Consider the following 13,897-nt stretch of genomic DNA (forward strand, 5'->3'; position numbering starts at 1 on the left):
TTAGTTGTTGGCGCATCGGCTTCTGTGGCCATAATGCACCTCCCAAAGTTTTTGCATTTTACTCTGATCCAAGCCCAAGGCGGGATTCGAACCCACAACCTTTGGGTTGCCAGGCAGGCACTTTACTCACCTGGCTAGGCCGGTCAGCTTAGGAGCACATGTTCCACATTATAGCAGAACTGACTGTATAATAAATTTTCACATAACATTCTTCAGCACATCTAAGGAGTTAGTTAGTTAGTTACTTGGTTTTTAGGAGCATTAGCAACTAAGGCCATATTGCTCGTGGGATATGCGGTGGTCATTCCTTGACCTTTCCGCATCCTCCGTATTTGGTGGTCATGGGCCCGAACCCCGGTCTAATCAAGAAGCGTGTGCTACGCACTGCTGCTCCTGCCCACCTGGCTACGGAGGCGCCCCATTATTCCATGCACCATTACACCTAAGGAGTGATGACCTCAGTGCATGGATGTGACATATGCTGGAGTGAAGAGTTTTATTTGAATTTTCAAACATTTGCACAACATTTAAAAGAAACAAGCAAATTGCTTTAGTCGTGCCAGAAGAAAGGAAAGTGAACAGTCTTTCTGCATGAGTGAGGACATAACATGCTTAGAATTATCAGCTTGAAGTGTTTAGAACTGCTTTCACTACAAGTTTGTGATTGGAAGTTCTTTTTCTTGAGTTCATCAATTTCTTTTTTGATATATTTGGATCATGAACTGAATTTGAACAAACTTGCCACTCACTAGTGATCACTTGTACTTTTCAATTTGGTAACTCTGAAAAGTGCTCATATAAATTTTCTCACCAGTTCTAACCTCGTTTTTAAATAGATTTGTAAAAGGTTGCAACTGTTCTAACAATCTAATTACAGATTTAACCAGTGACAGCCAATGTGTACACACATGCTTCAAAATCTTTTTTTTACTTCAGTAGTACGAATCATTTAAAATTGTTTAAATCTATCTTTCCTTTTAGCACCTCTTTCTAAATAGTACTAAATGTCCACCAAATATTCATCCACTTTCATAGGAAGGTATGCAGCTCCCTTTTCAGCACACTAATAAGGTGACAAGGAAAGCCTATTAGCACCAAGTGCTCATTCTCCTCTTTTAATACCCTTGTTTCTAGTTTTCAGACAAACCATAACAGGCACATTTTCAACACAAAACCACTTTTTTTTTTTTTTTTTTTTTTTTTTAAAGAAATCCCACATTAGCATTAGCATTAGTAGAGGCATATGATGCAAGAAAGCAAGCTTATTCAGCATCAGCCAAAAAAAAAAAAAAAAAAAACACATGCTTACAGATCGCTCAGAAAAAGATGTGCATTAACAGTAAGCTGCTTTTGATTTGATTTTTTTTTATTATTATTATTATGAAAGGTCACCATAATGAGATATCACTTGGAATCACTTTGATTACTGTCATCTTTAACAACTGAAGATGGCCCATTTTTCAGCTCCATCATGGCCTCTTCTTTTCCTATCCACAGAATGTCACTAACAATGCCTGTTGCTTTTGTTATGCCACAAATGGGTTTTTTTTTTTTTTTTTGCTATTTAACTATCAAAAAACATATTTCTGAACAACGGTTTGTTTTTTTTTTTTTTTTTTTAGGAGCATTAGCAACTAAGGACATATTGCTCTGAGATATGCGGTGGTCATTCCTTGACCTTTCCGCATCCTCCGTATTTGGTGGTGACGGGCTCGAACCACGGTCTAATCAAGAAGCGTATGCTATGCACTGCTGCTCCTTCCCACCTGGCTACGGAGGCGCCATATTTCTGAACAACACCTACTTGATTAGCACAACTCAGGAAGATTATGCTGTATGACAAAATAAACGTTCCGTAAATACGACATAATCATCATCACTATGCAATGCTAATCTATTTTTGCTTTATGACAGAATTTGCTTATGCACAGCATGCTGTCCCTAAGACTTATTTATTTACAAACGTCTGATTACACTTCATTTCCCACCCCTTTGAAAATGAAAAATCACATCAACATACAGTACACAAGACAAATGTGTGTGCATTTTTCATGCTTTATAAATTGCCTTGTGTACACAGCAGGCAATTTACAATACATAGAAAATCTTATATGTATATCTTCTAAAATTTTAGATCTTATTCGTTTGGCAACTTACTGAAAGACATTTTAATTTGCTCTGCACTGCATAAATAAATATAATGAAATTAGCATTAGTAGAGGCATATGATTCAAGAAAGCAAGCTTATGCAGCATCAGCCAAAAAAAAAAAAAAAAAAAACCCTCTCATTTCACCCCTCCATTCGTTCCAAATGCCTGTCCAGCTCAGCCTTAAATTTATTTAGGCTATCAACTTCCACAACAAAAGATGGAAGTCTGTTCAACCAACCAACCAACCAACCACATGCTGGCTAAAGGCAAATACCCACACATCTATTCTTAAACTGTCTTTCCTCAATTCGAATCTATGCCCCATCAGGTTCTTAATCTGAGCAAGAGGAAGAATCCCATCAGCATTCAGCTTGCTCAACCCATTCAAGGCCTTATACACCTCAATCAGATCACCTCGCAGGTGCCTATTCTCCAGGAGCTGCAATTTACAGTACTTTCTTGGTAAGCCTTTCTTGGCAAGAGCACTCCTTTCTTCTCCTCACCAATCTTGTTGCCTTTCTTTGTACTCGTTCTAGCAACTCTGCAACCATCCTAAAATGAGGCCTCCAGACCTGTACTCTAGGTGTGGATGTGACCACTGCATTGCTTGTTGATTATCCCATTGTACAAGGCAATAGCCTTGTACAATGGGATAATCAACTGTCTGTCCCTGCTAGCAAAATTCCTATATATCATTGATAAGACTCCATTACCTGCCCTGGCAGCCCATCTGCACTGATCAGCAAATTTCATATTTGACTGCACAATTACCCCCAGGTCTTTTTCACTTTCCTGAGTCTAGTACCACACAGCTGGTACATTTCTCTTGGGTTATTGCTACCCATATACTTTGCAACTGTCAATGTTAAACTTCGGTTGCCACTTCTCAGCCCAACTTGTCTAGATCCAGTTGGAGTAGCATACTGTCTTTACTGTTGTTAACAACCCTGCCAATCTCTGTATCATCCACAAACTTGGACATTAATCCTGATATACCTTAATCAATATCATTGATGAATACACAAAACAACAATGGGCCCAGCACCAAACCCTGGAGAACTCCACTAATAACATTTGTCCATGAAGGGCAGTGTCCATTGATTACCACTCTCTGTCATCTCCCACTCAACTATCCCTTTATTCAATGTAGCAACTTACCCTTAATACCATACCTCTCCAATTTGTACAGCAGTCTTCCATGTGCAACAGTATCAAAAGCTTTCCTGAAATACAAGTACAGTTGATTCCAGTTATTTTGGACACATCGGGACTAGTGCATTTTGGCCCGATTATCTGAAGTTTCACGTAAATAGTTAAAAATACAATGAACCCCCCCCCCCCCGCTTTACAACTGGTTCACAGTACAATCAAATCACGTTGCGATGGAGTCACCACAGTAAAGTACCGTTCACTACACAATGTGTAGTAAGCGCCAGTCACTGTGATCACATTTGTAAACTGAATTTTTATTCGATTCTAATTAGCAAAAATGGGAGGAATATTATCCACAGGCTATAAAAGTAAAGATATATTAAGCACAAATTTACCCTTTATTACCTTACCAATTAAAAAATTAAATGATACGTAAAATTGTAAGAATATACGTGATAATCGGAATAATTAATATGTACTGTAATATGTAAATACTACCTAGTTGACATTTGTGGGTGGAAGGTAAAATTTAAAACAGTAAAAAGATAAGCAATCAATAACAAAGAACACTGCACACACAAATTGCAAGTAACACGATACGTGCAAGTGAGAATGGAGTAACAAGTTACGAAGCTTTAAAAATAGGAATGAAGAGATTAATTTTTTTTATATGATTGACGATTCCAAGCTAGTGTAAACACATTTAACCATAATAACCCACAGAATTCAAGCTGTCGGTATTATCGCAAATTCAATAAGATCGAGTTTACTATCCGTTTATGATAAATTGCACTAATAGAAAACCCCAATAAACAGGTGACTGCTAATTGATTTTATAGTTTTATGGTTGTGACCTCCAAAAATCTGACCGAACCATGTGGTATGGTCGCAGACAGTCGTAGGGAAATCTCCAGTGTGCGGTCTCCTGTCCCGATTAAACAGCATGTTGTCCCAATTAAGCAAAGAAAGCCCTGGCTATTTTTTCGATTGGGTTCTGTTTTTTTAAAATTTTCCCCAAATAAACGGTAGCCCCGATTAACCAGTGGCTCAAATAAACGGAATCCATTGTATATGATATCAAAATTATTTTTGACATTCAGTTCCTTTGTGACCACATAGTATCCAATCAAATTGGTCAGACAAGACCTCCCTTTAACAAATCCATGCTGTGTCTTAAATATTACTGCAGTCTTGTCTAGATGATCCTGCAATGCTTCTTTAACCAGTGACTCCATTATTTTCCCTGGAACACAAGTTAAACTAACAGGTCTATAGTTACTTGTGTCACCTTTTGAAACCCCTTTGTCAATTCCTGATACATTTGCACACCTCCAGCCCATGGAGACCTCTCCTGAGTACAAGGAAGCTCTCATAATTATGATTAAGGGTTTGCTTACTTCCCTTGCTGATTCCTTTAATATAACTGGATAGATCCTGCCCACTGCAGGTGCCTTCCTTATGTTTAACTTCAACAATTTCTCCTCCACTTTGCACTCAGTTATTTATTTTGTAATAAATCACTTAGCTCCCTGTTAGAGTTTGATAAACTTTTGGCATATCCCTCATTAAATAACTCCTGATGTGTGAATGCAGATGCAAAATACTCATTCAGTTTATCACCTACATGAGCATGATCATCAATAGTCGACCCATCAATGTTAAGTGGTCCAATCTGATTCATCCCTTTCCTTCTAGAGTTTACATAAGTAAAGAACTCTTTGCTGTTTTTCTTTGCATCCTTTTCCAAAGATTTCTTTTAATCTACCTTCACTTGCCTAACCACCTTTGTGACTTGATTACAGAGAAGCTTATATCTGCCATAGGCTTCTGTGTCACCTGATAATTTATATGCATTCCATACATTTTTCTTCTCTGTCACGAGCCTCATTAATTCATCCGACATCCGTTTAGGCCTGAACCTTGAACAGTATTTCTTAGTTGGAATGAAAGCCTAGTAGCCTCCAAAATTAGGTCCCTGAAGGCTTCCCATTTAGAATTCAATGTTGGTAACATCATCAGTTGATCCCACTGTACAGAATTTAAAAACTGTCTGAGACCCCTGTAGTCACCTTTATGAAAGCAAAAGCCTTTCCCTTTAGCCTTCATGGTAGTTACATCTTTAAGTAATTCCCATATCACTACATTGTGATCACTGTCACCCAGTGGTTCCTTTACCTGCAAATTCTTAATGTGTGAATAATCACTGCTGATAATCAGATCAAGAGTACTACTCCTTCGTTGCCTCTCGAACATGCTGCTGTAGAAAACAGTCATCCAATAAATCTTGCTAGTGTGTCAGTGACCAATCCACAAGTTTCAGTAAATATCTGGAAAGTTAATTTCCCCCATTATAAGACATTCTGATTTACTTGCCCACTCTATTCCTTTGCACAATTGCTCATTACACTCATCAGATTCATTAAGCCTATAACACACACCTACTCTCATTTTTCCTTTCCCAGTGCTTATGTCACACCAAACAGACTCAACATTGCATTGGATGCACTTCCTTAGATTGTATGTGTTTCTTAACTAACAGCAGAATCCCTCTTCCCTTCCTGTCCTGTCCATCCTTTCTGTACACATTGTACTCCCCAAATTCCAATTCTGCACTGCTTATATCTGTGTGACACCACATCTCTGATATCCCAACAATATCTGCCTTTGATGACTAATACTTCAAGCTCATCAAATTTATTAACTATACTCCTAGCATTGGTGTACATGCAAGCATACATGCACCTGTTTCTACTCTTTATACCCTAACAGAGCCCATGTATTTATTTGTTCCACTATGACTCCTGGAAATCTCTATTACCTTGCTTTCCATGTTGCTGCTCATTCCAATAGAAGCAGTGCAAGAATCACCTTTGCCTCTGCCTGTGGCCACTGTTAACCTTTTAGTCTGTGTATCCCCCCAAGCTAGCATTTTTCTGACCCACCTAATACTGCCTCAATAGCATCAGCAAATATTCTTGTACCCTTTCTATTTAAGTGTACCCCATCCCTGTAGAAGCAGTGTCAACAAGCACAGACCAGGCTGAAAAAAATTCTACCCCTTGAGCCTTGCACAATCTCTCCAGGGCCAAATTGATTGACAAGGCTCTCATCATATACTCGCTCCTACCGTGTCTGGGCAGAATTGCGGATACTGACATTCAACCCTAACTCGCGACTTTTTCTCAACATTGACCTGTACTTGTTGAGTAAATCTGCAGATCTCTTACTCTTAATGTCATTAGTTTCAACGTGTACAACAATATCACCTTTGATGCCCTTAAAAGATTATATCTGCTCTACATCATCATCTTTTGCCCCTGGCAGACATACCCTGGTTCTGTTCCTCCTGTCCTTCTTGCATAGTATATTCCCAGTCTCCCTGACAATAGAGTCACCAACCGTAAATAGTTCCTTTGGTGACCAGTGCATTCTTCCTTGGAGATTGCCTCTGTGTTGCCTGATGCACAGGAGTCAGCTCTGCTGTTGAGCTGGGCAGTTGAGAGCTTGATGGGCCCTCATATTAATTTCTTGAAAGGCATTTACCCTACACCTCAAGCTCTCATAGATGCCCATCAGAATGCTGAGTTGGCACTTCATGATCACACATTTCAGAGAACAATACTATTATCCTGTATTTATATTTTGCAATTAGCCTAGCACACCTGACAACACAATTTGTTTACAAAAATATGCAGAAATTCACAGAATTTTTTAAAAATTCTCTAAATTTCTGTGATTTTACTATTTTGTAATAAAATAGCTGTTGTTGTTGTAGGGATTGTAGAAATAAAATAGTAAAATTTTTACTATTTTTTTGCAAAATGAAAAAAAAAAAAAATTCTTTGTAACCAACTATGATACAGTGGCAACACAGAGATGGGAAATCAAGTAAAATAAATGGATTCTCTGTTATAAATCCAGACATTTGACAGCTGTGCAGCATGCATCAATGAGAGTAGTGTCACATACCATACTCTATTTTTAAAATAGAAAAAGGCAGAAATAATCAAATTAAAAAGTAGACAATAATTCTCATAAGGTTGGCTTACATGTGAATATACGATTAAGCACAAAATTTTCAAAACAAAAAATAGAAGTCAACTTATCCCTTGAATAAATGATATTTTTTCTATGGCACATAAAAATTGTTTTCTACTTCAGCTTGTTTTTGGCATGAAGGTGGAAATGGTTTGTTATTGCTGCTATAGTTTAAAGTCACCCCTGCATTCTTTTTCCCAAATGCATGACCTTACATTTAGTAGGATGAAATTTCAATTTTCATCTTTAGCTTATATTTGTAACCATATTTGTACAACATAGGGGAGGTACAGCCAATTACAATGTGGATCATATGTCAGGCAATAACGTGGTTGGGTTATTGCAGTCAATGGCCCATCACAAACAAATGCACTTAGTAAGCACAGGAGTAGAGCCACTGAACAGTGGAAAATTGGAAATAGGCTGTCTGATCTGATGAATCACATTTCCAATAGTGCATGCAGGCGGGTGATTGTGGCATTCTAAATGGCAAGGCAGAATAAAGATTTGGGACATATTTGGATAGAACAGTTGGGACCACTGATAGCTGCTGATCAGCGACTCTCTCACCAGAAACTACTACAGGCCATCATTTCTGACCATGTGTGCCCATTTATGGCACAACGGTGTGTTTAGCAGTGTTGGGCTGGTTCAAGGAGCATTCCTGGAAGTTTTCCATCTTTGCACAGCCACCAAACTTGTCCAATCTCAGCCCAACTGAATGTACATGGAATGTGGTGGAAATGGGCTGTTCGATTTCTTCGACACTTGGATTTGGCAACACTGAAAACCCGACGACTATGGAATTGAGTGTGATCACCATGGGTTGCCATATATGTGGACACTCTCAACTTCAGAGTCTGTCATAATGTATCCAGGCTGAACTGCACACTAAAAGTGGCACAACGAGGCACTAGGTAAATGTTTCTAATGTTAAGCTATATCTGTTTCTGTCTGTGTGTACATGTGAACACGTGGATGTGCATTCAACGACCATAGCAGCAAAGAAATTAAAAGCATTCCCATTAATTGAATTAAAACTGAAACTGCCAATATTTTTTTCTAAATTAAATTTAACAATTAATGCTAACACTGCTACTTATAATGCATTGCTTTCTTACCTTTGCAGCACTAGTGATATCTACAGCATTTACTATTTGCTTCTGATTTATACGGAATGTTTCCTCACCTTCATCTGGCTCAATAAATCTATAAAAATATCCAAAAGGTAGACAACAAGTAAAATCAATTTATTTAAAATCAATATTTACAGTCATTAATATATATTTCTTTTAGTTAATTTTACTAATTATACAACCAGTAACAATTTCTTAAAGTCAATTTTAAAATTGTCCACAGCTGGCCTTAGTTTTAGTGCCTATTCTAATAAACACTTGGATGGCTAAGACATGGTGTATCAGTGTACATAACTATCTGTAAACTCACATATTCTATAACTGGTTTACCTGTTTTGCAAAACAAAAAACCAAATCCTGGTAGGAGTAAAAAAATCATGCAACCCACTCATAAGACAAATTAGTCACGTGAAAAAACATGCATAAAAATAGTAAGAGACCACTGGTGGTTTCAAGTAGTAGTGCCAAAATAAATTTATTTCTTTTGCCAATACAAAACTGTCTACATAAATCTTTTTTTTTTCAAGTTTTTCATCATATAAAAGTAGCAGGTTTTTTTAAATTTTATTTTAGATTACTTAACTTATTCATTGTGAATAAACATTAACAGAAGCATGTGAGACTTAAAATTGGAGCCCATTTCACTGTGGCTCAAATTTACTGTCCATTTTCTAGCAGAGAAGCCCCCAAAGCACAAATAAAAGTTACTCCCCCTGTTGTGTCCACACATATACAAGTAGTTTATTTATAATTTTAACATCTTTCTTACTAGATTTCACCATGATAGAGCAGAACACAATAATTTGGTTCTTAAAGGTTGAAGAAATAAAAAAAAAAAAAAAACTTTTAAAAATCTATAGAAGAATAAAGCAGCAATATAATGAAGCAGGTACTGTAGAAAGAAAAGCTGGCAAATTTTTAAAACTGGATGACAAGTGCAGAAAATGTGCAGCATAAGCCTAGCATGCTCCCCCCTCAACAGGATGACAGAAAATATTGCAATCATGATGGACTTTAAGGAAAATCAAAAATCTTTATCCACAAATACACTGAAGCAGTGAAAGTGCTTCAGCATACCACTGAAAGTGAAGTGTACAATTCCATTATTCAAGACAAGCATAACACCAAGGAAGCTTGGTATGAATATGTTCCCCAGTTTATGTCTTTTTAATTAACCAACAGAATGAAACATGTCTGATTGCAACAACTTTTGAAACACTTTCCCGTAAACGATGATTAATCGATATGACCAGGAAAACATACAATCGGTAGAACATACAATCATGTGGCTGAAGAAGGTGTGAGCTCAGCAAATCTTCATGTTTCACTCTCAATTTTTGGTGATTGTTCTGATTATGTAACTATTAAATTTAAAAAAAAAAATAAAATAAAAGCATGAACTTTATTGCAACCTTCTCAGAAAAGCCATATTTGTAGCACAGGCCTGAGCCAGGTTGTTGGCTCAAGGAAAATCAATTCCAGCATTATAAAAAAAAATATTCAAAGCTGGAGAATCATGCTGGATTGACCGAGAAAGACTGACTTCCATTAAGAACATTAAGTGGGCTCATTAATGTTAAAGATAGAGAAAGAACACCATTAGCATTGGCACATGATGCAAGAAAGCAAGCTTATATAGCATCAGCCGGGGGGGACCTTATTTCACCCATCCACTCGTTCCAAATGTTTGTCAAGTTCTGTCTTGAATCTATTTAAGCCATCAACTTCTACGACAGATGGAAGTTTGTTCCAGCAATCAACCACCCGCTGGCTAAAGGCAAACTTCCGCACATCTATCCTACAACCGTCTTTCCTCAAAATAAAGCTCATCACCTAAAGTACCCACATTTCTTTGAGCTTTATTTGTTAACTATTTATTTGTATAATCACATTTCTCATATAATAACACCAGTATAACATCCACATGCAGTGCAGCACTGCACTTTAATGCAGTGGTGGCAGCAGGTTTTGGAGGTGGGGAAGATTGAATGAGAAATCAGTGAAAATCTATTGGGTATTAATCGCTGGTTTGAGACTCATGATTGTTGAACTGGCTACCTTCCTAAATATACGTTGTTGCTTAAGTAGCTTTTAAATGTGATGTGTTGTTCATGTAGATAGCATCCAGAAAGATGTTATTAAAGCATAACAGTCACTGAAGGCATCACGCAGGTTTCGCACCTTTGTTTATGGCAGGATCAAGATGTCATTTTTCCAGGTGTAGCATACATTCGTAATTGAACAGTATCTTCAATGTTCAATGTACAGGTGTACAATTAAACAAGAAATATCCAGATGTTACAGATGCCCATACGACAATGATAGCAAGACTGATGGCCATTCACGAAAGTGGACCCATTCATGATAAGAAACGGGTTGAAAGGCTAAAATAAATAAAGTGATGGAAAAGTCCCAAATAGTTTACAGTACAATCAGGATTGTTGTACAGAAGTGCACAAAAGCACTTCTGTACACAGTGAAACAGTTACACCTCTAATCATATGACGTCTGCTTGGTCCAGGAGCTGAAGAAGCCTAATCAAAAAAAAAAAAAAAAAACCTACTTTACTGTTATAGATGGCTTTGGGCATTTGTTCATGAATATGGAATAGATAAGCTTTATACAGTTTTCTTCACTGGTGATGCTGGTTCCACCTCAGCAAATATGTGAATAACCAAAACACTACATTTGGCCTACTGAAAATTGACATTCATTCCATGGAAAGTCCCTGCACTTGTAATTTTTTTTTTTTTTTTTGGTAGTTGTTGGCGCATCGGCTTCTGCGGCCATAATGCACCTGCCAAGGTTTTTGCAGTACTTTGATCCAAGCCCAAGGCAGGATTCGAACCCGCGACCTTTGGGTTGCTAGGCAGGTACTTGACCCACCTGGCTAGCCCGGTTGGCTGCACTTGCAATAAACTACACAATCATAGAATGCACAGTTATGCTGTGTCACATTACAGTGTGGTGGACTCCATTTACTTTGAGACTGCAGCGAATAGTGCCATATACCAAGATGTTGCTATATGATTCATTTCACTCCTTGAAGTAGATGAATAAAATTTCTGGCTTTAGCCAAGACAGATAATGTGTTATATATATTCAGAAACCATTATGTCCAAGTCCTTTCTGTAAGAATTCTTTGGTGATTGTCCAATTTCTAGAGGACTGTAGCTCCCAAGATCACCTCTGGATTTGGAACAGCCTACGAATAACCACACACCCTGAATAAGCTGAAGATCAATACTGCAACAGCAGGTACTTTACCCACCAGGTGAAAGCATTAGTCATTCTTTTTCCTATGTTTGAAGCCACCTTGTTTGAAACCACCTTGTGGCTTCAAACATAGGAAAAAGAATACGTCTCCATTTGTGGAAAAAAAGGTGACCATTTTCAACACATTATCGTGTTGTTATCTTTTATTGATGCTACTGTGTTGTTAGATAGGTATGGTAATGATATAATGTCCTGTGAGTTCTACTTCTCCAAAATAAAGCTGTTTAAGCTGGGTTCTTTCACCCAACATACAGCTCATCCGGTTATAACACACCATCTTGCAATGCACATTTCAAGTTATGTACATATTTATTTTACACCTTGTCCACCTTATGAGCACAAAAATTTGAAAGTATGCAGATGAAACCCACATGAAGTCACATTACTCTTTCTCACTACCGTCTGTTAGTGCATGTTGCATATTTTAATTTGTTACATTTTGTGTGTTAAAAACCCTAGAATTATAATCACAGAAGACGATATGGGGGCAGACAATTCAGAGCCCAGAATAGCAGAGTAAAACCAAATGAGTAAAAAGAACTAATACTTTAACTAAACTTCTACAATTCACATAGCACATAAACAACAAAGATGATTTAAGAACATAACTAGAAACCTTTGATAGCTAGGGTGCATTAAGAGGCACTCTTCTTCAAGATAAAGCTTGTTTTTTTTTTTTTTGTTTTTTTTTTTGGTTTTTAGGAGCATTAGCAACTAAGGACATATTGCTCCGGGGATATGCGGTGGTCATTCCCTGACCTTTCCGCATCCTCCATATTTGGTGGTCACGGGCTCGAACCCCGGTCTAATCAAGAAGCAAGTGCTACGCACTGCCGCTCCTGCCCACCTGGCTACGGAGGCACCTCAAGATAAAGCAATGGGGTAAGTAAAGGGATGAGAGTTCCCAGTGGCCAAACACAGTATTCAAAACCAAGCTCTGTTCTTGGATGCTACTGACAATCATAAATTAAGCATAAGACAGGAATCGCAATGTGAGTCTATGAATGGTGGTCTGTAACGCCATATTGCTATTCAAGTACTTCTGAATACCCTCAGCTATGGTTGAAAGCTTGAGCAGAAATGGCTTTGAACTTTCAATTACTGTCAATTACCCAGAACATAATCACGAGGCAAAGTGAAATTCTTCTTGGAAATCAATTTCTTACTGATAGGATTTGACCTCAGGTCTTTTCCACCTGGTGTGTGGAAGGTGACTGTACCAACTGTGCTACCCATGAAGTTATAGAAGATATTGGGATGTTTCATTTTGACGACTTGGTTTCTTGAGAATGTTTTCCATCGAAAAATAATTAAAGAGTGAGGCAATTTCTTTATTCACACCAAGAATACGTGCAGCATTGACAGATTGTGCAAACGTCATATTTGTAGCACAGGCCTGAGCCAGGTTGTTGGCTCAAGGAAAATCAATTCCAGCATTAGAAGAAAAAAATATTCAAAGCTGGAGAATCATGCTGGATTCAACGAGAAAGACTGTGACTTCCATTAAGAACATTAAGTGGGCTCATTAATGTTAAAGATAGACAAAGAACACCATTAGCATAGGCACATGATGCAAGAAAGCAAGCTTTCTTGCATCAGCCAGGAAAAAAAAAAAAAAAAAAAAAACCTTATTTCACCCATTCACTCGCTCCAAATGTTTGTCAAGTTCTGCCTTGAATCTATTTAAGCTATCAACTTCTACGACAGATGGAAGTTTGTTCCAGCAATCAACCACCCGCTGGCTAAAGGCAAACTTCCGCACATCTATCCTAAAACTGTCTTTCCTCAATTTGAATTTATGCCCTCTCAGGCGATTATTCTGAGTGAGAGGAAGAATCCCATCCGCATTGAGCATGCTCAAACCATTCAAGGCTTTATACACCTCAATTAGATCACCTCGCAGGTGCCTAGTCTCTGAAATTTCCAAAACCTAGACACTGAAATTTCCAAAACTTAAGCCTTTCTTCGTAAGAGCTAATCTTGTTGCCCTTCTCTGTACTCATTCCAACAGCTCTACATTCTTCTTAAAATGAGGCCTCCAGACCTGTATACAGTACTCAAGGTGTGGCCAGACCATTGCCTTATACAAGGGGATAATCACCACCTTATCCCTTCCAAAAAAATTCCTGTATATCATTGAAAAGA

The 13,897-nt window shown here is 37.9% G+C and overlaps 1 protein-coding gene across 1 annotated transcript in view; it reads right to left on the reverse strand.

Moving 5' to 3' along the window:
* LOC150080872 (WD repeat-containing protein 46) overlaps positions 1–13,897 on the reverse strand; it is a 210,184-nt gene that overhangs the window by 126,914 nt on the left and 69,373 nt on the right. The window contains exon 4 of the mRNA XM_090380845.1: positions 8,462–8,549. Within this exon, the coding sequence (XP_090236971.1) occupies positions 8,462–8,549 (88 nt within the window). The remainder of the gene's footprint in view (positions 1–8,461; positions 8,550–13,897) is intronic.

This window comes from Mastigoproctus giganteus, chromosome 9 (assembly GCF_048544385.1).
Source record: "Mastigoproctus giganteus isolate SK-2022 chromosome 9, ASM4854438v1, whole genome shotgun sequence".
Taxonomy (NCBI): domain Eukaryota; kingdom Metazoa; phylum Arthropoda; class Arachnida; order Uropygi; family Thelyphonidae; genus Mastigoproctus; species Mastigoproctus giganteus.